The sequence below is a fragment of the Phyllobates terribilis genome, unplaced genomic scaffold, assembly GCF_046119375.1.
Source record: "Phyllobates terribilis strain yellow unplaced genomic scaffold, ASM4611937v1 Scaffold_8__6_contigs__length_399053987, whole genome shotgun sequence".
Taxonomy (NCBI): Eukaryota; Metazoa; Chordata; class Amphibia; order Anura; family Dendrobatidae; genus Phyllobates; species Phyllobates terribilis.
The window spans coordinates 133,482,388-133,509,493 of record NW_027362768.1 but is presented as its reverse complement, the minus strand read 5'-3'; the positions used below and the strand labels follow the sequence as shown (position 1 = coordinate 133,509,493).

Below are 27,106 nucleotides of genomic sequence, written 5' to 3'. Positions count from 1 at the left end.
GGTTGGATGTCGTACTTCCTGGAAGATTAATCCTGTGTTTCATATTTCCTTGTTGAAAAAGGCTGACGTTTCTAATAAGGATGCCACTGTCACAGTTCCTCCTGTGGTTGAAGACGGTGAATATGAAATTTTTCGTATTTTGAATTTAAGATGGCATAGAGGGAAATTACAGTATCTTGTCTCTTGGAAGGGTTTCGGTCCCGAAGACGACTCCTGGGTAAGGACGGATGATGTCTCTGCTCCTAGGCTTGCTAAAGCTTTCCACAGGAGGTTTCCTGATAGGCCTGGGCCTGGAGGATCCTCATAGAAGAGGGGGTACTGTTAGAACCCTCCTGTTAGTTTTTGCTATCTTGTGTTTTGCGGTCATGTGACCAGCTGCCTATATATTCCAGCTCCGCCCTTCTGGCTTTGCTGGACTTCAGCGTTTTTTGCCTGTCTCTCTAGCCAGGTGCTTCGGTGCCTATCTCTGTCTAGTTTGCTTGGTCCTCTGGGACCTCCAGTACTTTTTGTCAGTTTGTCTTTTTGCTCTGCAACAACTTCTGTTAGGAGTTGTCCCATTTTTGTTCCAGCCCTTAGTTCTTTTAGGGACCCCTCCCTTAATCCTATAGGTCTCCGTTCAGACTAGCTGAGGACGAAGGCGGGTCTGTTCACAAGGAACAGGCTGCCCGCTACATCGTAGGGATTCAGCTTAGTCTTACTGTAGGGACAGCTTTTCCCATTCTTTCCTTAGTTTATGTTGCAGATCATAACATTACTGGGTCGTAGAGATCCCGGTAAGCTCGGACCCGGTGTTCGGTATATGTTTCTGGGTGAGCTGGGTAAGCTCCTCTGCCCCCACTGCTTCTCACTTTCCACTCGCCTTTGGCCACGCTCGGGCCCTCACTAGGCTACTCACACTAACGGCAGCTTGCCGCTCTTCACCGATCTTATGGCGCTGGCACACCTTGAGCTCTAACTGAGCTACAACTGTGTCTGGACTAGGCTCCACTGCAGGCTGACCTCTCTAAACTAGACTGAGCTCCACAGCAGACACCTGTTTCTGTGTCTCACTCTGCAGGAACTGCTGAATCACTGAGCTGCCTAGCTCCACCTTCCCTATTTATATCCCTAATGGGCTCCCTCTGCTGGTCTGAGGTGGAAGGTGGAGATGTGTGAATGTTTATGGGGGCCTCTTGTGGAGGATTCCATCAATACACCCTTCTAGGATCTGTGGTACCAAGCGCAGCTTTGTGCCACATTCCCCCCTAGCAAAGCTCAGCACTCCGGGGCTGAAGTACATTTTAAAACAACAATAGTAAACATTAACAATGCAATAACTCTTCCCTTTATGGGAGGCACATTTCTTAAACGTTGCATAATAACAAACAGGTACAAAGCGTCCTCAGAATTCAAGTCTCTTATGGTGAGGCTCCCAGACAGGATGTCCATCTCACAGGGTAGAGTACTTGGTGGTTTGAGGGACCTGTCCCAAACCCTCAACGTAGGCCCTGGGGTGGCTGCAGGGCATGAAGATCCCGAGTTGGACCTCCAGTAGAGCCACTCCAGAGAGGTTTTACTTCTGAGGTCACCTAAAGGGGCACTCCAGGGAGCGCAATTATATACAATAAATTGTTTTTGGGCTGCACACAGTCCTCAGCCACGGAGTTCTTAGATAAATAAGGAAGTAAATAGGCAAAGTGACCGTTTCACTTGAATTGTCTATTAATAAGGCAAAATACAAAATAATATACATATGCATGAAAACACACAATATAATTCAATTAAATTCAATGCTATATAATACCCCAGGGGTAACTATCTACACTTGTCAGAGTTTAGCTACCTTACTGATTATATCTGACAGGGGGTTGACCTCGCGTGGTACGCATTGATCTGCGGAAAACTGGGATGCTTGAGGCACTAATAGGTGCTCTACCTCCCAATGTGTCAGTACTAGGTGTGGAGGGGCTACAAGGCTGCATTGACCTCTCTACAGGACTGACAAGTTCACCATTGGCTGGGCCTTCTTGCTCTTCTCCTACCGGGGATCCTTCGTCCGGGGATTCTTCTTGAGCTGGCTCCTCTTCAGCACTTACAGGCTCTTCTTGCTGTGGGTAGAAGGTGATTACAGGGATGATTACTGCTCCTCTTAGTTGGGGCCAATCTGCCGGGAAGTCAGTGTGTATTACTGCTTCTTTAGGCTCCTCCGGGATAATGAGAGGCACTTCCTCTTGGGGTTTTAGCAGATCTGGACACAATTTTAGGTGATCCCTGGATACTGTTGCAGTCGTTCTTCCTCCGTCTCTACTAATTATGCTGGTCTTCTTATTATCAAATCTTGAATTCAATATAGTGTAGGGTTCCCTCTCCCACTGGTCATCAAGTTTGTGGTTTCTTCTTTTCCTTTTTAGTACTACTTCACCAGGTGTGAAGGGTTCTGCTTGGGCACCTCTGTTGTATTGAGCTTCCTGCTTGTCCCTTACCCGAGTGAGACTGTCTTCAACACAGGCTTGTACTCTTCTGTACTGCTCCTGTCTGGCCGTGTCCCAGTCCCCAGTGGTCACATCCGCTTCTGGTTCTACAACACCAAGCTCCAGGTCCATGGGCAGCTTTCCTTGCCTTGCCCGCATGAGATATGCCGGAGTACAGTTGGTGGAACTTACTGGTATGTGATTGTACAGATCTACTAGGTCAGGTAGTAGGTCTGGCCACTGATTTCTCTCCTAAAGTGGTATGGTCTTTAGTAGGTCGATGATGATGTTATTCATCTTCTCACAGAGACCATTGGTTTGTGGGTGGTACGGTGTAGTTCTTATCTTCTTACACCCGTAGAGATGGCAGAACTCCTTGAACAACTCAGCCTCAAAGGCCGGGCCTTGGTCCGTCAGCACCTGCTCAGGATAACCATGGGGTCTACAGAAATACGCTTGGAACGTCTTTGCTGCTGTCTCTGCCGTCAGGTCTTTGACGGGGGTGACCACCAGGAAACGTGAGTAGTGATCCACCATGGTCAGAGCATAAGAGTACCCTGACCTACTGGGGGACAGCTTGACTTGGTCCAGGGCCACGATCTCCAGGGGTCGAGTCGTCTTGATGGGTTGCTGGGGTGCCTTCTGGCTGCTGTAGTCTTTTCTTCTTAGGCCACAGGGTCCACAGCCCGGCACCACCGCTCAATGGAGCTGCGCATTCCTACCCAGTAGAATTGACACTTCAGCAGGGTCTCTAGCTTTTTCCAGCCAAAGTGCCCCGCCTGATCGTGGTAGGCCTCCAACACCATTTGGATGTCTGTCTTGGGGACCACTATCTGCCATACCATCTCATGGGTTTTTGGATTGACTTACCTCCGGCACAGCTTCTCACAGTAGATAAACAGCCGGCTTCTCTAGTTCCACAGCTGCTTTGCTTGGAGAGACGCATCCTTCTCCAGGGAGGAACCTTCTTGGGTTATCAGCTCCTTAATACGGCTGACAACCGGGTCACTGTCCTGGGTCTCTTTCCAGCTGTGGTGAGGCAGGAGGTTTAACTTCTTTCCACGCTGCCTCCTGGAGGCCCGTTGCTCGTGGATCCTCCCATTCCGGTGAAAGGCAGGTAGCTCAATCTCTTTCAGGTCATCCACTTCTTCTTCTGTGTCTGACTGGTGCGGCATCCTGGACAGAGCATAGGCGTTGGCGTTCTTGCGGCCCTCCCGGTATTTAATTGTGAATTGATCATTTGACAGCCGAGCCATCCATCGTTATTCCAGTGCTCCTAGCTTAGCTGTTTCAAGATGGGTCAAGGGGTTGTTATCAGTGAAGGCAGTGAACTTACTGGAGGCTAGATAGTGCTTGAAACTTTCAGTGATGGGCCAGACCAAGGCCAGGAACTCCAACTTAAAGCTGCTATAGTTCTCTGGGTTCCTCTCGGTCGGGCGGAGCTTCCTGCTTGCATATGCGATCACTTTCTCCTGGCCATTCTGCTTCTGACTTAAGACAGCTCCCAGTCCTTCGTTGCTGGCATCAGTATACAGCAGGAACGGTTGGCTGTAGTCAGGGTAGGCTAAGATCTCATCACTTGTCAGGATCTCCTTCATCTCCTGAAATGACTCGGCTTGCTCCTTACCCCAGTGGAATGGGGGATTTCTGCCTTTGGGGGACTGCCCTACCAGGAGGTCTTGCAGAGGAGCTGCTCTCTTGGTGTAGTCTTTTACAAACCTCCGGTAGTATCCTATTAGTCCCAAGAACTGACTCACCTCTTTGAGGTTCTTCGGCTCCGGCCACTTCTGGATGGCAGTGACCTTCTCCAGGTCTGGTGCTACCCCTTCTGGACTGACAATGTGCCCCAGGTACTATACCTTTCTCTTGAGCAGGTGGCACTTTGAGGGCTTCAACTTCATCCCGTACCGGGACAGTGACTCAAATACCTCCGCCAGGTGCTTCAAGTGGTCCTCATACGTTTTGGAGTACACTATCACGTCATCCAGGTATCGTAACACAGTCTCGAAGTTGCGGTGTCCCAGGCAGCACTCCATCAATCTCTGGAACGTTCCAGGGGCATTTCAGAGTCCAAACGGCATACTGTTGAACTCGCAGAGTCCCATCGGGGTAGTGAAGGCCGTCTTCTCCCGATCCTCCTCAGCCACAGCTACTTGCCAGTACCCACTAGTGAGGTCAAGGGTGGAAAAGTAATTTGCAGACTTTAAGGCAGCTAGGGACTCCTCTATGCTTGGTAAAGGGTATGCATCTTTATGTGTAACGCGATTTACTTGTCGGTAATCTACACACATTCTCATGCTCTCATCCTTTTTCCTAACTAGCACTAGGGGAGCTGCCCAGGGACTACAACTATCCCTTACTACCCCCGCCTTTCTCATGTCGTGCAACATTTCCTTAGCCTTCTGGTAGTGTGCTGGTTGTATAGGCCTGTAACGTTCTTTGATGGGTGGATGGTCACCTGTGGGGATATGATGATGAACCCCCTTAATCCTCCCGAAGTCAAGTGGATGCTTACTGAACACCTGCGCGTATTCTTGAACCACCCGGTGTATACCCTGCTTCTGATGGGCAGGAGTGGTGTCTGTCCCAACATGGAGCTGTTGACACCAATCCTCCACCTGGGTTGCAGGGTCATCATCCTCCACTTCGTCTGGTGAGGTTAATGACTCCGCCTTGTGAATGGAGTTGTCATTTACAGCATGTAATTTGGCAACAGTGGCATAACGTGGCAATCTGACCTCATCTTCCCCACAGTTGAGAAGACGGACGGGCACCCTCCCATTGCGTACATCTACCACTCCTCTGGGGGTTAAGAGCGTGGGTCTGTGCTCGGAGCAAAGGGGTTCTACTACCGCCTGGTAGCTCTGTCCTCTAAGACCTATGGCAGCTCTGCACCAGATAAGCATTTCACTCATTGGGGGGATCACAATGGGTATGGGGTCCGTCACCCGCACATTACCGATTTCACCGTCTGTCAACCTTACTTGCTGTTGGTACATCAGGACTCTGATCTCCTTCTGCAGCGCCCTCCTCTGTCCTGGTCTGGCAGTGTCAGCTATCTGTTGGAGTAAGAACACAACTTCTCCCAAACAGTTACCAACAATGTTAGTGCCTAGTACCATATACGGATTGGTATCATCAGGATTAGTCTCTACTACAATTAGTCCCTGGTCCTTCAGCTCCACTCTCCCCACCTTTACTGTCACCTTCTTAACCCTGATTAGGTTAAGTGGGAGTCCATTTGAGGCATAAACAGAAAGATTTGGAGCTGGCGGGCTTAGGTCGTCCATGGACCAGAACCTCTTGTAGAGGACGTCAGGCATTATGGTTACCTGAGATCCTGTGTCCAGCAGAGCGTGCGTCGGGATGCCGTCCAGCACAATGGACAGGAAAGGTCTTCCTCCGACGAACCTGTTGTACCAGTCTGATGGGCCTGGGGAGTTTACTCCTGGGTGTCGTCCCTCGGCCCCAGGGTTTTCTCGTTTAAAGTACAATTCTGGGCGGTGTGTCTGGTCTTGCGGTAGCAGGTAGGGTCCTTCTGTGGACGGCGCTGGTCACTGATCCTTGTAGAGGGTGGTGTTGTCCTCCTCCTCCTCCTTCGCATCCAGGGGACATCCTCAGGGCTATTGGCTAACAGGATTTTCCCTCCTTACTCGGGCTCCGTCCCCAGCTGCAGAGCACTCATCACAGTGGTCAGGGTTTTGTTCAACTGGCGCACTTCAGAGCGCAGACTGTCCAGTTCTCTAGGGGACGTTGCTGGAACTTTGGCTTCAGCAGCCACTGGGGAAAAGGTGGGTGTAGCAGGCACTGGGGTAGCCCCACCCTGGTAACATTGGATGGCATTTGTTTCCAGGGGCTGCAGTCCTTTTATAGCCATGTCCTTAAGATTGTCAAAGGTGGCATCTGGATGATCTAAGGACCACCAACGCCCAGTCCTGCTCTCCTCTGGAGACCTCAGTCCCCGGACAAACTGTTCCTTCAGCATTTTGTTTTCATTTTCGATGCTGGTCGGACTAACCTGTTTCAGAGCCCGCAGGGCCCCTTGTAGACGCCAGGTATAGTCCCGAACATTGTCCTCCGGCCGTTGGGAACAGTTGTAGACCCTCATCCGGAGGTCCGCCTCAGTATGATCCTCAAAAACAGTCTGTAGCTTTTTAAAGATTGCGGACACTGACTCCTGGTCTGTGGCTGACCATGTTTCCACTCGTTCGGCAGCACCAGTCAGTTGTCCTAATACAACAGCGGCCCTTTGCTTGCCTGTCATAGAGTACATATCCAAGATACCGCATATCTTCCGTTTGAACCCAGACAGGGTATCTGGTTTGCCGTTGTACTGGGGGAGCCACTTTGCTCCAGGAATGTACGGTAGAGTTATGGGGATGACAGGAGTTACAGACGCTGCTGGTGAAGCGGCCGCCTCGGCCTGCCCAGCGTCTGGCGCGGGTTGAGCATCAGGGCCGTTAACCGGTATTCCGACGTCGTGCTGTTCCTCGGACATTCTGGCGCCCCCCTAGCGAACCGTGGCCTACCTTCTTTTCTTTTCTTCCGGTAGGCCGCAGCTCCGCAGGTGACGGTCGTCTTCAGGACCTTGCGTCGCTTGCGTCCTACGTCAGAGCGTTCAGCGACGCTCCTTGCAGGACCTGGCGCTTCCTGGTTTGACGTCGAGGCGTGGGGCATGTCCGGGGCTTCGCGCGCTTTTGCAGGTACACCCCCCAGTTTCCCGCAGTTACGCCCTTCTTCTCGCTCGGCGGCCTAACAATGGCGGCAATCTTCACCACAGTTTAACATACACAGTTTTTAATTAAAGGTGCACAGTACCCGGTGGCAACGGGCATAACATTCCGTCGTTGCAGCGGGCACGGAATCCTGTTCGTGACGCCAGGAAAGATGACTAGCCCAGGGGGATGGGGACGACTCGGTACCCGGGCCTTTGCCTGGCCTTGGGGATGTCGTGGTGGTCGGCTCCCGGTCCCGTACCCTGGGGTCAGCTTTTAAAAGGGGATTATTGGTTAACTTTATGGAAGTTCGTGACGCCACCTGTGGTTTCTGCTGAGAATCACCAGCGCTGCGGCAGTCCACTGAGGCCGGTGATAAGGCAGCGCGATGGTATAGCTCCCCACAGGTGGAGCTAGGCCTCAGGGCAGCGTACGGAGAGGGGGATGCAGGACAGGCGAGACCCAGCCGGGTCAGAGCAAGAACAGGGACAGACACGATAGTCACTTCAGTACCTTTTAATGATGGAAATTCAGGCACGTCCCGGAGCACTGTAGGGTGAAGGGTGCATATCAGGATCCTCCCCAATGAGCGGGTGTAGGGCCTCCTGTTTCTTGCCTCTGCGTAGTAAGTTTCTGACCTGCCTGAAGCTAGGCCTAACTTTATCTCTGTCCTACACCGGCTGACGTTGTGGTAGGGCCTTCTCTTGGAGTGCACGCTCCCAACTTACGGGGCCTATGTGTCTCCTTGCTCTGTTACGTATCAGCTCTCTGGTGAACCTGGGACCTGTAGTTCTCCAGGGATTCCGGTTATGCCTTACTGGATCGTAGAGATCCCGGTAAGCTCGAACCCGGTGTCCGGTATATGTTTCGGGGTGAGCTGGGTAAACTCCTCTGCCCCCACTGCTTCTCACTTTCCACTCGCCTTCAGCCACTCTCGGGCCCTCACTAGGCTACTCACACTAACGGCAGCTTGCCGCTCTTCACCGATCTTATGGCGCCGGCACACCTTGAGCTCTCACTGAGCTACAACTGCGTCTGGACTAGGCTCCACTGCAGGCTGACCTCTCTAAACTAGACTGAGCTCCACTGCAGACACCTGTTTCTGTGTCTCACTCTGCAGGAACTGCTGAATCACTGAGCTGCCTAGCTCCACCTTCCCTATTTATATCCCTGATGGGCTCCCTCTGCTGGTCTGAGGTGGAAGGTGAAGATGTGTGAATGTTTATGGGGGCCTCTTGTGGAGGATTCCATCAATACACCCTTCTAGGATCTGTGGTACCAAGCTCAGCTGGGCGCCACAGTACCATCTTGGGTATTTGCTGGGACTGTTCTATGTGTTTATTGTCTTATATTGTGGTTCAATAAAGCATTGTCACGCTGTTTTACCCTCACCCTGTGTTTTCTGAGTATTATTACCCCTATGGAAGACCCTGGGTCTTCACAGGGACTTTCACTTTCTGCAGTCTGATCGCAGTTACAATGTATACCAGTGCAGGATCACTGCTATTTATTATAACCTGTCAATGCTGCAGACACAAGTTAGTTTGATCATGTACTGCGCATGTTTTTGATGCTGTAAATCCACATGGAATTGGCCCCAGAAATGCATTGCAAACCTTATCCCAGCATTTTCTCTGACATTTTGCAAAATCTCTGCACATGATCTGGATTTTTCCTTACAGAATTTCATGTGCGTTAAAAAGAAGCAGCATGTCAATTCTTTGTGCGTTTTTGCCTGCATTTTTCCTATACAATGCATTGGAAAAACGCATGACAAATCTGCAGGCAAAAACGCATGAACCTTGCAGAAACGCTGCAGAAATTTCTGCATGCAAATCCTGATCGTGCGCACATAACCTGAACGTAAGTGGTGTTTTATCACAGGAGTTTGCTGTATGTAATGGCACATGTCAAAAGTGCCCACTATCCCTTTTAATCTTTATACTTAGAAACTTGTATTTGAAACTCTCCCTTTAAGATTTCGGCCTATGCAGATGACTTACTTTTCTTTATTACCAACCCGGTTATCTCGCTTCCAAACTTGATGGCTGAATTCAACTTATACAATTACTTTTTTAACTTTAAAATTAACCTCTCTAATTCAGAGGCCCTGAACATTAAAACTCCCTCATCCATTATAGCACCTTTGAAATCCTCTTTTAGTTTTAAATGGGTTAACTCAGCTTTAAAATATTTAGGGATTTTATTCTCGAGAGACGTTAATCTGGCATACTCGCTTAATTTTCCCAAATTACTCAAATCTGTACAGGAGAACTACTCTAGATGGGCGAAGAACGCTTTTACTTGGTTTGGGAGAAGTGCAATTTTTAAAATGAACATACTACCTCGGATCCTATATGTTTTACAAGTGCTGTCCATGGAGGTTCCTTGTCCTTCTGAAGGAGTCTTGCTTTGATTCCAACCAAGTTTATATGGTCCGATAAAAAGCCCTCGTAGCAGAAGAGCCATACTGTACTGCTCTAAGTCTTCAGGAGGTACAGCTTTGCTCAATTTCAGCTCTTACTACATGGCTTCCCACCTCTCTAGAATCTTGGACTGGTGCTGGAATGGTCGGGATTGAGCAAAGCTTAACAAAAATCCACCTTACAGCTGGGCCTTGGCTAGTCTTGACTTTGGTTAAATCACTTAAAGCACACTTCACGATTGGGGCTACCCTTGCCTGTTGTGCCAACTCTGTGGTTCGCTACCATATTATAACACAAACCTCCATGTATCCTATCTTGGGTAATACGCTTTTTCCGCGGGTTTAGACTATTTTGTGTTTCGTTCTTGGCTAAACAGGGGATACCTCAGAATTTTTCATTTTGGGGATTACCGTAATTAAACTTCAGAGGAACACCTCTTTGAGATTTCCACTTTGAGAGACTGGAGAGTTGGTCAGTTTGCCAATTTCTTTCAATCAATCTTTCCCAAATCTTTCTATAATAGTGACAAGACACCCTTTGATCCGCATGCTCAGATAGGGTCCTTTTAAGCCAAAGCCGTATCTAGGGGGGGAAGGCAAGCGGAGCATCTGCCCCGGGCGCAGCCAGCAAGGGGGTGCTGTCGGGCCACCTAATGCGGCAGTCCGAAGTGTCTCCCCCGGCGGCTGCATTTTGCCGCCACCTGGACTGGGAGTCGGCCGTTCTCTGAGCCGGCTGACAGCCGACTCATAGATAGTGCAGCGTGCCGGCTCCCAGTGAACAATTGTACTCGCGTCAGACGCGAGTAGAATTGAAGTTTTGACCGCTGGGTCAGTGTGATGTCAGCAGCAGGATCAGATCATGTGATCTCGCTGCTGACTTCTCTAGCTGGCTCTGCAGAGGTTGCACATTGGTGGCAAGGCCTCCAGTGGAGCTGAAGACACAGAAGATTCAGTGTAATGGAGGAGAGACTTAGGGTGGGAGGATTTAGTATGTGGGGGGAGGGGTGGGCAGATCGGTGGGGGAGGTTTGGGGACACAAGTTTGGGGAGCAAGGAAGGGACAGGTGCAGACACAATATGGGGAGCGGCAGAAATGTAAAGACACTAAGAGGAGCAAGGGTGGAGATGGGCATGAGGAAACAGTATGGGGGGATGGGTGCGGACACAGTATGGTGAATGGTTGGATGGTGCAAACACAGTTTGAGTGAGGGGTGGGTGCGGACACTATGAGGAGCGAGGGAGGGAATGTATGAGGGGGGATGGGTGCAGACTGTATGGTGAGTGGAGAGATTGGTGCGGACACAGAATGGGGAGTATGGATGCAGACATGGTATGGTGAGTAGGGGTATGGGTGCAGAGACGGTATGGTGAGTGGGAGTATGAGTGCAGACACGGTATGGTGAGTGGGGTGATGGGTGCGGACACAGTCTGAGTAACGAGGGAAAAATGTATGCTGACACAGTATGGGGAGCGAGGGTGATGGGATTTGTGCAGTCAGTATGGGAAACAAGGGGGATGTATGAGTGGGCAGTATGGAGAGTGAGGGGGTAAATATATGAGGAGACATTATCGTTAACTGGGGGGGATGTGAGAGGAGACAGTATGAGGAGGGAGGGGGAAATGTATGAGGAGACTATTGAGGGGAATAGTGTGTGGAGACAGCATAGAGGGAGAAAAGTGTGAGTGGGCACATAAAGACTGAGTAGTGTGTGTGTGTGGTGGGGGGGGGTAGCATGCGGGGATAGTGTGAGGGCACAGCCAGGAGGGGACAGTAAGCCAAGGAGGGTGGTTTAATGAGGGGATACAATATAGAGACTGGGCCCTATTGGGACACACTGTGATAGGACAGTGTGAAGAGGGGACCCAGTATGGAAAGGAGGGGGAAGTGTGGAGGGCATCTATAATATAATCGTAGATGCGTCCCTCTGTCGGAATCGGCGCATAGAGCGCTATCTAGCGCCATTTTACTGAAGACACATTTGCAGTGTGTCTTCAGCAAAATGGCGCCATCAGCGCGGTATGGGCACGCGCATTTTCCGGCACCACACTCCTCCACTGGCCTCCAGAAGAACAGGATGCAGTGCTGGAGCACAGGGAAGAAAGGTGAGTATAAGTGTTTCTTTTTTTGTGTGTGTGCAGCGTGATAGGGATGAGGGGGTACCATGCATACCAGGATGAGGGATGGAGTACCATGCATACCAGGATTGGGGATGAGGGGTGCCATGTATACCAGGATTGGGGATGAGGGGTGCCATGCATACCAGGATTGGGGATGAGGGGTGCCATGCATACCAGGATTGGGGATGAGGGGTACCATACATGCCAGGATAGGGATGAGGGGTACCATACATGCCAGGATAGGGATGAGGGGTACCATACATGCCAGGATAGGGATGAGGGGTACCATACATACAAGGATTAGGGATGGGGTGGCATGCATACCAAGATTGGGGGATGAAGTGTGCCATGCATTCCAGGATGGGGATGAGGGGTACCATGCATACCAGGATAAGGCTGAGGGGGCCATACATACCAGGATTGATATGAGGGGTGCCATGCGTACCAGGATTGGGGATGAGGGGGCCATATGTACCAGGATTGGGGATGAAGGGTGCCAAGCATACCAGGATTGGGGATGAGGGGTGCCATGCATACCAGGATTGGAGATGAGGGGTGCCATGCATGCCGGGATTGGGAATGAGTGGGTACCATGCATACCAGGATAGGGATGAGGGGGTACCATGCATACCAAGATAGGGATGAGGGGTGCCATGCATACAAGGATAGGATGAGGACAGCACAAATTGAGAGGTACCATGCATACAAGGATAGGATGGGGACAGCACAAATATCAGGATGGGGGCAGCACATAACAGGATGGGGGACCATATACTAATAAAAATGCTTGCCACCCGGGCGTAGAACGGGTTCAATAGCTAGTGTACTATAAGAGGGACAATGTGCAGGTCATATTTTGTTCAGGGAATATAGTGAGAGGCAATTATTTAGGGGTTCAGCCTAGAGCAAATATTTTTATTCTGGAACATTATAATGGCACTGCTATTTTTAACCCCTTAAGGATGGAGCCAATTATGTCCTTAATGACCAGGCCAAATTTTACAATTCTGACCGCTGTCACTTTGAGGTAATAACTCTGGAACGCTTCAATAGATCCCACTGATTCTGAGACTGTTTTTTCGTGACATATTGTATGTCATGATAGTGGTAAAATTTCTTCGATATGACTTGTATTTATTTGTGAAAAAATCTGAAATTTGGTGAAAATTTAGCAATTTTCATGCCCTAAAATCAGAGATATGTCACACAAAATAGTTAATAAATAACATTTCCCACATGTCTACTTTACATCAGCACAATCTTTGAACCAAAATTTTTTTTTTGTTAGGAAGTTGTAAGGGTTAAAAATTGGCCAGTGATTTCTAATTTTTACAACGAAATTTACAAAACTATTTTTTAGGGACCACATCACATTTGAAGTGACTTTGAGGGGTCAAAAAACGGAAATTTGACAAACTTTGAAAAATTTGCAATTTTCAAACTTTGAATTTTTATGCCCTTAAATCAGAGAGAGGTCACACAAAATAGTTAATAAATAACATTTCCCACATGTCTACTTTATATCAGCACAATTTTTGCAACAACATTTTTTTTGTGTTAGGAAGTTATAAGGGTTCAAATTTGACCAGTGATTTCTAATTTTTCCAACAAAATTTACAAAACTATTTTTTTTTTTAGGGACCACATCACATTTGAAGTGACTTTGAGGGGTCTACATGACAGAAAATACCCAAAAGTGACACCATTCTAAAAACTACAACCCTCAAGGTGCTCAAAACCACATTCAAGAAGTTTATTAACCCTTCACGTGCTTCACCGGAACTGAAGCAACGTGGAAGGAAAAAATGAGCTTTTAACTTTTTTCACACAAATTTTACTTCAGGCCCCAAATTTTTAATTATCTCAAGGGTAACCAGAGAAAATGGACCCCAAAATGTTGTTGTGCAATTTCTCCTGAGCACGCCAATACCCCATATGTGGGGGGAAAACCACTGTTTGGGCACATGGCAGGGCTTGGAAGGGAAGGAGCGCCATTTGAATGTAAAATTTGCTTGAATAATTAGCAGATGATATTTAAGATATTTAATTTTCATAAGGGTAACAGGAGAATTTGCACCGTACCATTTGTTGTGCAATTTCTCCTGAGTAAGCCGATGATACCCCATATGTGGGGAAAAAACACTGTTTGGGTGCACTGCAGGGTTTGGAAGGGAAGGAGCACGGTGTGATTGTAACCGCGGGCACACTTTTGTTTTTTTTGTGATCACATTTTCACGGCGCTGAGGAATAAGAACCATTAACTGCCGCTGTGAAAATGCGTTACGGCGGTTGTTTAGGGGTTAAGGGCATTGTGTATGGATGTGCTGCAGAAGATTGGAAAGATGGAAGCCTGCAGAGACAGGCTTTGGCTGTGAGAACTCATAATGGAGTATGGACAAGATGAAGAAAAGAAAATGATTCCAATCAGAGACAACATCATCTATCAGGTACCTGGATGTAAGTGGTTTTTGTAATACTGACTTATTTCCATATTTTTATTTATGTTAGGCGCATTAAAGGGGTTGTCCATGTTTTTGATGAGTCTTTAGTCATTCTATGTGAATTCTCACAGTGTTCACTGCTCGCTGTCAGGATTCTCTGGTGCCGGCGATTTGCGTATATGCGGTCACGTGTCGACTAGGCATGTGTGGCCTCACTCAATAAAAATAAATTGAGCAAGGCTGAATACATCTAGTCGGAATGTGCCCAGAAATATACAAATCGCATACTTGTGCTCACATGACTGTCCACTCTTGCCACCGGCAAGGGAGAAAAGTGTGCAGTGAATGAGCTGTGAGAATTCAGAAGCCTGCAATCACCTAGAGTGACTTCAGACTTTCTTCTCAAACCTGGACAAGCCCTTTAATTACAAAACTAACCGTCAGGTATCGTTTTTGTCTACCCTCCCTGGGGGGGGGGGACGTGTGGCAGGTGGATGTAGGCAAGGACCAGTCCCACCAGACCCTCTGTGAGGATGCCCTGAACACTCTTGATGTATTAGGGTTAGGGTCCTGCCTGATAGACCAGGGAGACAATAGCAGTGACACAAATCCACACTGTGCTCTCGGTCTCTAGCGGGGGGAACAGAATTAACAATTACTGTTTCCCAAGCAACCTAGAACGCTGCTGTATCTGAAAGAAAAAAGTTAAAATGTTAATAAAACACAACAAAACCTAAGGTAGAAATGGGGCTGAGAGTAGCCCCGTGTCCACCTCCTACTGACACTAAGCTAAAACTGATCGGGTTGGCTCCAGTTGAGGGTGTATACTACCGAAGAGGAGATAACTTTCTTGTTGCATAGTGTCAGCCTCCTAGTGTCAGCAGCATACACCCATGGTTTCCTGTGTCCTCCAATGAAGTAATGAGGAAATAAACTTATGACTAAAGTGGCAAAACATTAAAAAACAAAAAAATTCTAGATTATTTTACTATTGCCATAACCACACTGACCCATAGAGTAAAGGTAATCTGTCATTTATACTGCGTGGTGAAACCTATAGAACTGATATCCAAAAAATTATCTGACAACACTATGCACCCCAATGCACATACGTTAATTTCTCTTGTCTGTACAAGGGCGTACATATAAATTCCGCACATACACAATATGATACCCCTACCGTGAACTCCTGTAAATGTGTGTCCCCCCCCCCCATGCACCGTACGATGCCCCCAATACAGTACAAGGCCCCACAACTCAATGATCCTCACACAGCATGATGCGTCCATAGCCCTCAATTAGTATGATGGACCTCACAACTTGATGTCACCTACAGCATTTTGACACTCACACACAAACAGTATGATGACCTTCCCTCCCCACTAGAAAAAAGGTAGCGCAGAGGGGTGCGGTGCACTCCTGACCTCTGGAGCTGAAAATAACACTGGGCAGCGTGTCACCTGGGCAGGAGTTTTGCAGGAGTAGATGCATGCATTTCTACCTCTTCTGCCTGAGCACCGCATTGCTGAGTGTTCTCTGCAGCTCCATTGTGGCAGAAGAGGTCAAGATTTTACTGTTCACCTCTTCTGTTGTCTAGGCTGCTCTGAAAGTGCAGGCTGCACTGCTGCTGTATGGGGATCACTGAAGACTCATTACGGGAAGCTACCCTTGCTTTTCATGGACTGGTGGCTAAACAGCAGGGGGCCTAGGCAAGTGCCCAGTCTGCCCATAATGCCATCCCGGAGTCCATGCATTCCCTGAATAAGCATGGTCGCTCTTCTCTGCACCCATTCAAGTTCGCATATGTCCTTATATAGTGGGGCGCAAAACTGTACACTGTACTCCAAGTGTGGCCGCATTAGTGACTTGTGCAGGAGCAAAACTATGTCCTTGTTGTCCATATATATGCCTCTTTTAAAGCAATGCATTCCATCATTGTATTTGCCTTGGCAGCAGCTGTCTGGCAATGGTCACTAGAGATGATATGCTGTCCAATACACCTTTTTTCAGTGACAGTTTTCCTAGTTTTTCACCATTTAGTACATAATTGTACATTTTGTTTCCATGGCCGAAGTGCATGACCTTCCTTTATCTATGTTAAACTTCAATTCCTCTGCCCCAAGCCTCCAGCTTACATAAATCCCTCTGTATTATTAAATTATCCTCCTCTGTGTTGATTGCCATACAGAGCTTATTATCTTTTGCAGATAATGAAATTCTACTTTGTGTGTCCTCAGCAAGGTCATTAATAAATGTATTAAAAGAGCTTTTTTTTCAGTATTCCATAAATTAGTACCAGAAAATTATTAACTTGTTTAACTATCCAAGGCTCAGCACCCTCCTCTACACATCCTTCCCTGACAAGGTTTTAATTGCGAGCTCTATGCCTGGTTTCCTCTCACTTCCACATTCAGATGAGGCCTGGTTTGGCACATGGAGAGGTAGGACATTAGTCTTACCCTCAGACCATCTATATTTAAGTACACCTTGACGTGTTGGATAGTTTTGCACTCTTTGTTAAAAAATGCTAAGTACCTTTTACGTTTTTAACTTAGTGGAGTTCATGTATTAATTAATCGCAGTGTGCTGATGTCGCGTTTATGTTTTCAAGGAATTACTGTATCCTAGTGTACACATAGTGTGAACTTAGTTTCCACATTATGGTCTCTTTCAGACAGCAGTATTTATAAGCCAACTCATTATATATTATGTGCACATTTTCTGCTAAAGGGAAAAAAAAAGTTGTTATTCAACACTTGGGTATAGTATATCATAAATGTATATTCACGTGAATTTGTGGTATCTGGGTAGTTTGTTTTAATGATTTTTTTTTTTCTGTAATAAATCCTCAATTTATAAAAATAAATATCCATTAATTGTACAAAAATCTGTATTTTTAGGGAGCAGGTATTGAATTGTCCCCAGGAAGTGGAGCCATACTCGATGGAAACAAAATTCACAAATGTAATAATTTTAAAAGTACAGATGGCTTGGCAAGCACCCAAGGAGGTGGGATTAAGATAAAGGTAAGACTGCATAGAGCAGTTACCATTGTGATGCACACAATATTACTAAAACGCTGTTCACATACGTTGGGATTCCATCAGATTTGTTAGGAAATAGCTTTGTACACATTTTTACACCTCAAAATTACGTACTTCTATACTGCAAGGGTACATACACAAGTAGCCGATTTGATGTTGAATTTCTGCATGTGTAACATGTGAACCTTTCTTAAAATTTCACTAGATACATTGCAAAGGATGAAGTCCACAATGAGTTCTGCACAAAAAAAAAAAAGTTTGAATCAGCACCAGGTCAATTTACAAGTGGAAAAATTTACAGAACGTGTAGATGAAATGTTTAGATTTGCTGGGTACTGGACTGCCCACTGTACATCAAATCCAGTGTATTTACCATAAAAGTCAATAAGCTTCTTTTGACAATGGCTTTAGCGCACTGACCCAAGCCTAAAAAGTATGTGCAGTATACTTGCCTTACAGTTAAGGAAAATTGTGCCCAAATGTGAACAACCTCATATCACTTGGATATATTTTTGACTAAAAATCGTTTTGTATTTGGGTTTCATTAATAATTTTGCACTGTTTGCCTTCTATAGCCTCTGTGATGCACAATTGCTATCTGCAGAATGGGTTAACAGAGAATCCATCACTGAGCTCATTCAGACAACCCAATGGGCCTCTTTCCTTTTGAGCTCCTCTCAGCTGGTTTATGACCACACACTCCATTGAAGTTGAGTGTGCAGGGAAACAAAATTTGTAAAAGCCATATGGTGCAACATTTTTCTGAAACCAAAAACTTTTTTTTTGCCTCAAATACATGTATTTAAAAAGTATGTCCACTACTAGGACAGCCACTTCTCACTCTGAATGTTTGCCCCCTTCTCACCTTGACGTCACTGTCTTTTCCTTACGACGTATAAGTAATCAACAGAGTGAGCGCTGCGGCTGGCCTCTCACTCCCTGTTCGATTACTTCTACATCCAAAGGGGAAGACAGTGACACCAACCCTGATTGGGCACAGGGCTCACTTGTCAAAACAGTGCGTGGGCCCCGAACACGAATGCCGGGAACACAAATGCCGACCTGGGGAGGTGAGTATAAGTATTTTTATTTTAACGGGGGCAAACATTGAATGAGAAGGGGTTGTCCTAGTAGTAGATAACCCCTTTTAAGTTTATTTAAAAAAAAAAAAATGATCAAGAGGCGGATAACCTCTTTAACAAAAAAACATATGCTACATACAATTTTGCAACCATTTTTTATAATCTGGTGCACCTACCTGGAAAGCAATGAACTTCGCAAGTTGTAAAACTAACTTTTTTTGTATCCATAGCTCCTATACAGATGTCATTTCATGGTTACAGACTACAGAGAAACTCAAGTGTGTAGTCTAATGTAGTGCAATCATGTCTTTCCCTTAGCAACAATTATAATGGAGTTGTGGAAATATAGTCAAAACGCCACATAATTTTAATTCTTTGCAGATTCCCCAAAACATGTCATGAAAGAGCATCCTGCATTTACTGCTTTACATAGCTGTAATATTCCAAAACCATACGGCTATGTTCACATGTTGTGTTTTTATGCAAATTAAATGCTGCTTTTTACAGTACCAGCAAAAGCTATGAGATTTCAGAAATCTCATGCACACACAGGGGCGCAACCACAATAGGTGCAGGGATTGCAATCGCACCCAGGCCCTGGAGGCTAGGGGACCCAAAAAGTCCTTTTGGCCTATATGAAAAGACCAATGCTATTAAAGACTTGCAGTATTTGGTGGCCCCATTGACGCGTTTGCATTAAGGTCCTTGAGCTGTGCACACGCTTGTTTTTTTTTTCCTGACTGAATTGGAAAACTGCTGTGTTTTTGAAAACTGCAGTATGTCAATTCTTTCTGCATTTTTTTTACCCATAGAAAGCAATGAATAAGTGCAGAAAAAAAAGCTGCAAAAATGTAGCCATCAGTTTTTACAGCCTTATTGATTGATGAAAAAAACTGAAGGCATAGCAGGATGTGAAACCCATTTATTCTTGCAGTTTTCCCAAGCTTATGCTATAATGTCTTGGTATTCTCATATGAGCATGGATGTTGGTATTAGTACAGTTTAATTAAATTAGTGATTTGTGTGAAAGAATACCCGACCAATGTGTGAAAGTAAAACGTGTCCTACCAACTGAATGTCCTACAAATGCACTACTGAACACTGCGGCGCGTGCAATGAAAGATTATCTCCTCATGCTGCTGGCCGGTGCCAGCGTAAGGACATACCTTATGGGCAGAGTTAGCGCACGATGCGCTCCCATCCCACGGTAGAAGATATAAATAATGAAACAAGGGTAAGCAAAAATTTGATTCCTGAAGATGGTTAAAAAAAATATATATATATATATATACACTGCTAAAAAAAAAATAAAGGGAACACTTATACAACAGAATATAACTCCAAGGAAACCAAACTTCTGTGGAATCAAACTGTCCACTTAGGAAGCAACACTGATTGACAATCAATGTCACATGCTGTTGTGCAAATGGAATAGACAATAGATGGAAATTATTGGCAATTATCAAGACACCCTCAATAAAGGAGTGGTTCTGCAGGTGGGGACCACAGACCACATCTCAGTACCAATGCTTTCTGGCTGATGTTTTGGTCACTTTTGAATGTTGGTTGTGCTTTCACACTCGTGGTAGCATGAGACGGACTCTACAACCCACATAAGTTGCTCAGATAGTGCAGCTCATCCAAGATGGCACATCAATGCGAACTGTGGCAAGAAGGTTTGCCGTGTCGTCAGCGTAGTGTCCAGAGGCTGGAGGCGCTACCAGGAGACGTGGAGGGGGCCGTAGGAGGGCAACAACCCAGCAGCAGGACTGCTACCTCTGCCTTTGTGCAAGGAGGAACAGGAGGAGCACTGCCAGAGCCCTGCAAAATGACCTCCAGCAGGCCACAAATGTGCATGTGTCTGCTCAAACGGTTAGAAACCGACTTCATGAGGGTGGCCTGACGTCCACAGATGGGAATTGTGCTCACAGCCCAACACCGTGCAGGACGCTTGGCATTTGCCACAGAACACCACTGGCGCCCTGTGCTCTTCACAGATGAAAGCAGGTTCACACTGAGCACATGTGACTGATGTGACACACCAGTACTGGTGTGGTGGCATTTCTTTGGAGGGCCGCACAGCCCTCCATGTGCTCACCAGAGGTAGCCTGACTGCCATTAGGTACCGAGATGAGATCCTCAGACCCCTTGTGAGACCATATGCTGGTGCGGTTGGCCCTGGGTTCCTCCTAATGCAGGACAATGCCAGACCTCATGTGGCTGGAGTGTGTCAGCAGTTCCTGCAAGATGAAGGCATTGAAGCTATGGACTGGCCCGCCCGTTCCCCAGACCTGAATCCGATTGAGCACATCTGGGACATCATGTCTCGCTCCATCCACCAACGTCACGTTGCACCACAGACTGTCCAGGAGTTGGCGGATGCTTTAGTCCAGGTCTGGGAGGAGATCCCACAGACGACCATCCGCAACCTCATCAGGAGCATGCCCAGGCGTTGTAGGGAGGTCATACAGGCACGTGGAGGCCACACACAATACTGAGCCTCATTTTGACTTGTTTTAAGGACATTACATCAAAGTTGGATCAGCCTGTAGTGTGTTTTTCCACTTTAATTTTGGGGGGGGACTCCAAATCCAGGCCTCCATTGGTTAATAAATTTGATTTCCATTGATGATTTTTGTTGTCAGCACATTCAACTTTGTACAAAACAAAGTATTCAATGAGAATATTTCATTCATTCAGATCTAGGATGTGTTATTGGAGTGTTCCCTTTATTTTTTTGACCAGTTGATATAAAATCTCATAACCTGGTGGTATATAAATAAATATTTCCTAGTCAGAAATCCGGACTAGTGGGAACCTGAGGACAGTCGGTAAAATGGAGAGAGAAGGAAGAACAGTCCGACCATAAAGTCCCAATGCACCATGTGCAAGGGAGCCATCGGATTCTAAGTCTCCTCTATATAATTGTCCATGTTACATGAGAATGATATGTGTTAGCACTTAAGGATTACCTTTTGAGCCTACCTCTTTTTTTGAGCCTGTTTTATTAATTTGATTATTTGACTAATTTTGCTGCTGCATTTTGGTCTCCACATAGCTCTTTTTGCACATTTTTGGGAAGTATATATGCACTAGCACTTTACATACTTCTCTATTGCATTTACCCTGCAGGAGACCTTATTTGTATCCGTATTAATATATATTTGCAGTAGTATTCATCATCTATCATTCATTACACAATTATGTCTACACATTCTTCTTGCTCTATATACATGGTTCTGACATACGATACATGTGTATTTTCCAATTTAACACATTAAATTGTCAGAATTATGGGAGATTGGCTGTTCCCTTCATGATTTCTACATACCTCCCAGATATGCACCCATTTTTAGATGCTTTTAGTGTGTTTTACTTTTCTGGCATGGTTCCGTTATCCAATTGTAACCTGTAATTAATAAAACTTATTTTGGTCTTCACTGCACATGACGTGTTGGGACGTTATGGTCGGACTGTTCTTCCTTCTTTCACCGTAGAAGACAGCACGGCAGCGTCTTCTGTGATATCTATATCTCCGCCCCAGCATGTGATGGGTAGACGGCAGTCTCGGCGTCTCCCATGTGATGTATACTGGAAATCTCTCACTGCTTGATTTCTATAAATGTAATGTGAGCAGTGATAGATTTCCTACGTGAGGAGACCTGTAATACACACTTGTTTGGTACGACTTATCACAAAGAGTCGACTGCGCTCCAGCCCGACATAAATCTGGAAAAGCAGCTAAATAGCAACATCATCATTACCACCTAACATCACAGCCACTCCAAAGAGAAGCAGTTTCAGCCATCACATTACCGAAGAATGGTATAAATATCTAAATGGCCCTTTGCAAAAAAAAAAAAAAGTTCCCCACACCTGTCATACACGAATCCAGCTTTTTTTTTTGTTCAGAATAGTCACTTTTTCTAGACAAAACTTTTTCCACTAAACAATTTGATCAAATTGTCCTTTTTTCCAAAAATGTTTTATGGTTTCAGATATGTCTTGCTTTGGTAGCCTAACTTTGTATTGCTTATGCTTACAAGGTGGTAGCAAAGCTGAACCTTGCAATCCTGGAAAACACAGAAAAAAATGCAATGTGCGAATGTAGCCTTACTGAAAAAAAAACAGTTTGGAGGTGCTGCATAATACTTCTACAGTTCATCTGATAGCTTCTTATATGTTTTGCTTATAGGTTATTCCTGCACCTGTAGTGACGCTGCGCAATAACCACATATACAACAACAGTGGTTACGGTATTACAATTGTGCAGCCCAAGAACAAGATGTTTAAGAAACAGAATTTTATTATGGAAGATGCAGCAGCTGGAGACCCGAGGGAGGAAGATGTGCTGACAACTGCTATAGAAAGTCTCAGCCTAAACATTGAAAGTAACAGAGTAGAAGAAAACGCTCTGGGAAATGTTGGGATAATCTTAACATAGAAGCACTTAGCAGTAATGTCCTCCCTCCCAGCATTTCTCTAATACGAGTTTAAAGGGAATCTGTCACACCCTGGGACTTTTCAGACCTCTAATATGGGCGTACAGGTGATGGAAATTTGAATCTATGCATACCTGAATGTCCAATATTAGAGGTTTGCTTGCTTTGAAATACATTTTCATTAAATTAGGTTTGACAAGCTTCGCGTCCTGAGGACGCAAAGAAATCTCCGCCTATTAACTTAATTTCCATATCCCCCCCCCCCCCCCGTCACTGGGCTTTGTAGAGCAGGAAACTTGTGCACAGGCGCCGGGAAGGCAGTGACTCACTGGCGCCGATGCACAAGTTTCCTGCTCTACAAGGCTACAGACGGCAGGGATTACTGCACCTTCCGTACAAGGTAGATTGCGCAGGCACGGGATCCGGCCGGGAACTGCACGTCACAGGGCCCAGTGATGTGAAGGAGAGGGGGGATATGGAAATTAAGTTAATAGGTGAGGATTTCTTTGCGTCCCCCGGACGTGAAACTTGTCAAAACTAATTTAATAAAAATGTATTTCAAAGCAAGTAGACCTCTAATATGGGACATACAGGTATGTATAGATTCACATTTCTATCTTCTGTATGCCCATATTAGAGGTCTGATATCTCCCAGGGGGTGACAAATTCCCTTTAAGACTGATGCACAAGGGTTGGCTTTAGAAATCAGTTATGCAAACATTTCTCTGCCTTACGTTGTAATGGTTTGATTCATTTTCAGACATTTCGTTCAATCCATAGGAAATTTACATTTTCAGTTAGCTAAAAACGTACACATTTTCAGTTATTCACCAGTTGTTATAAGTTTAAATAACAAGCATTTCAACATAGAGCATATTAAGTGTATTGTTTATTGGCAGCACTTCAATGGTTTGCACGAGCCACATATTTACATTTGGTGAATTTATAGTTTGTGGTTTTATTAATATAAGTGTTGTGTAGAAGTCAGCATTTCACAAGATGCTTTAGGTTTGTTAACTATCAAGTGTATTCACATGTAGCAGATGTGTTACAGAAATTTCTGTGCTTAAAGAAGTATTCCCATCTCCAAGATCCTATCTCAATATGTAGTAGGTGTAATAATAATAATATTAGCAAATATTTCCAATTAGAAATGTAATATAGTATTTTTGATTCGCTATCTCTCTTTCCTCATGTGCAGGCATCACAGGACCTTAGGTATCCATGGTTACGACCACTAGCAACTAGCTAACTGTGACTATCAGTGGACGTAACCATGGATACCTAAGGTCCTGCGATGCCTGCACATGAGGAAAGAGATAGAAATGTAGCATAGTATTTTTGATTCACCATCTCTTTCCTCATGTGCAGGCATCGCAGGACCTTAGGTATCCATGATTACGTCCACTGATAAAGTCACAGTTAGCTAGTTGCTAGTGGTCGTAACCATGGATACCCAAGGTCCTGTGATGCCTGCACATGAGGAAAGAGATAGCGAATCAAAAATACTATATTACATTTCTAATTGGAGATATTTTGCTAATTTTACTATTACACCTACTACATACTGTGATAGGATCTTGGAGATGGGAATACCCCTTTAAGTTTCGGCGATCTAAATGTGATGTCTAAGAGACAAGCACATGGATTTCTGTAGGCCTCAATGAGAAGAGACGGTAGCAGAAATTTCTACAAGATAGCTTCCACATGTTACAATACCATATTAAACCAACAAAAAAAATCCAGTAGAATGCCACTCACTTTCTCATTCTATGCTGGTTTTGTCTAATTAAAATTGAGAATTGGAGGACCTAAAATATAACTTTTAATAGTACTTATTTAAAATTGGTATTACTAAAATCCATATATACCAACAACATGGACACAAACAGATATAAAAGCAATCGACCTATTCAGGTCAAAAAATTTTTTGCTACCCCAATATGGATAACAACTAGTATCAGAAATCCTCCAAAAAAGATGCAAAATGACAGTGGTCATTTTAATAAACAGTATATATATAATAATTAGGAACAATCTCATCCATAATCTTTAGTAGTATTGCAGAGGGGAGCAATAGTCCAAGCATCCTATGTACGATTTCTTATTGCCAGCAGGATTATCATCAGGTGGAACATACAGGAAGACCCCTATAGGCCTTAAGGCCCTATGAGAGCGAAAATCTCCCTCAACCCCAGAGCTCCCGTCCTGACAAGGGCAGTCTACAGCTAGCCCTTTCCTGTGAACAGCCCTAAAACATAACAGCGTGCGTCTCCCGACGTGTTTCCCCTTTCGGTTCTTCAGGGGAGCTCTAAAGCACTTTGTAGAATTATTCAGGAAAACCGCCCCACTTCCCGGCAGTAATTATAACATGTTACTGGCTGACAGTAACATGTTATAATAAGCTGTTCACAGGAAAGGGCTAGCTGTGGACTGCCCTTGTCAGGGCGGGAGCTCTGGGGTTGAGGGACATATTAGGTCTCATAGGACCTTGTAGGGTTTTCTGGTACTAGTTATTATCCAAATTGGGGTAGCAAAAGTTTTTTTTGACCAGATTGCTTTTATATCTATTTGTGTCCATGTTGTTGGTATGCATGGATTTTAGTAATACCAATTTTAAATAAGTACTATTAAAAGTTATATTTTAGGTTCTCATTCTATGCTGGATTTATGTTACAATACCACTTCTAGTTCAGATCTTGTATAACATCTTTAAGTCATGTTATTGTCTATAGGTATTTAAATTAAATTTTAGAATGGTTTGATGAGGACAGGGGTTACAATATAAGATACCAGTAAATGGTGGTTCATTAGTTTTCTAAGTTGAAAAATGAAACAATATTGCAGTCTAATTTACCAGTTTTGACTATGTGCACACGTCGTCTTTTTGAGGCTGATTCAGCCCAGAATCTGCCTGCAAAAGTGCCCCATAAAATGAACAGCAATGTCAAAACGACCGTTATATGTCACATCTTTTAACTGCTTCAGAAACCCTGAAGTGGTTAAAAGTAGTAACATGTTCATTCTTCAGGCAGCTTTCCCTCTGAACCTGCCCACTCTTACTCTAAGCTGGCATGACACAAGAACAATGGCAAAACCGCCAGCAGTTTTCTGAACTGTCTTCACCTGGGAAAACGCAGTGGCTGCATCGGCACCTATAAAGACTCCATGTGCACATAGCGTTTTAGTAATTTGTGAACGTTCTTATAGGCAGAAGCTCATATATTAAGCTTCATTCACATGGCAGTATGGAGTTATAGACAAGCTCTTATGGAAAAATACCATCATATTACAGTACACAGTGCAGAATATCCATGTTACTCTCAAGGAGGTACATTTGATGAGATGGTAACCTATTGTTCAAAGTAGCAATGTAAAACATGGGCAACTACATCACTTGTTCTTTTTCCAAAGGGCCGCTTTAAAATGAGAAATGTAGTCTGGTTGGTTGTAATGGGCATACACTGTCCTGCACCTTTTATTTGCACCTGTTCCCTCTGTGTGAGCACATTTCTGTGGGTGCTATGTTTGGGATCAGTGTGCACAAGGCTTTGTTCAGGAGTCTAAAAAACTCCATGGATTGTGTACCCCTCTGTACTGTTTAAAAATATTAAAATAAATATACATATTATATGCATCTGACTCTTAATAAAAGTGTAGTATTTTAACATTTATCACCAACACACAGTAGAAAACACAATTACATTGGTCTGCCTTTGGCCATGTGCACATTCTATACTGTAGTAGAAATATAGCAATTAACTACTGTAGGATAGTTATCGCATGTAACTTAAATTTGTGAAGCTCTGTGGGTATCAGCCCAATATGAGAGGGGGGGGGGGCATACAACGTTAAAGTTAAATCCAGCTGAGCAACATTGCTTGGACTTTCTACAGTTTAAAAGTCTACTATGGTTGACAGATAATATGCTCTGGATAAAAGGTTTTTGTTTATTTTTTTTGTTCCGTTTTACAGTTTTTAGCCAAGCTGAATTAAGTGTTCTACCCATCTCAGCTTTCAATGAGACAGGAACAACGGTTCACACTCTGACCACTGCAAATAAAGCTACGGAAGCAGCTGAGAGCTGCTGAGCTATACTGTGTCCATAATGCCCATTCATTTCTTTATGAATTACAGAAACAGCGTAGCTTAGCTAGTCTCTCTAGTCTGTATCCATAGCTCCACCTCTAGTGGTCAGAGCCTGGATGGAGTAATTCCTGTCTCAGCCATGAAAGGGATGAAATAACCCTTTAAAAGATAGGATTATTTGTATCTTTTTAAAATGCTAGTTTTTTTTTTTTAATTTACAGGAGTTTATTTAAAAAGGCATCCAAACAGATATAGAGTGCCAAATGCATGAAATAAATGAAGGGTGTGTTTTCAACAAATA

The 27,106-nt window shown here is 45.0% G+C and overlaps 1 protein-coding gene across 1 annotated transcript in view; it reads left to right on the top strand.

The window, feature by feature from the left end:
- SHCBP1L (SHC binding and spindle associated 1 like) overlaps positions 1–22,815 on the top strand; it is an 83,839-nt gene extending 61,024 nt beyond the window's left edge. The window contains exons 8-9 of the mRNA XM_073642611.1: positions 17,049–17,174; positions 22,470–22,815. Of these exons, the coding sequence (XP_073498712.1) occupies positions 17,049–17,174; positions 22,470–22,718 (375 nt within the window). The 3' untranslated portion in view covers positions 22,719–22,815. The remainder of the gene's footprint in view (positions 1–17,048; positions 17,175–22,469) is intronic.
- Positions 22,816–27,106: the final 4,291 nt, after the last annotated feature.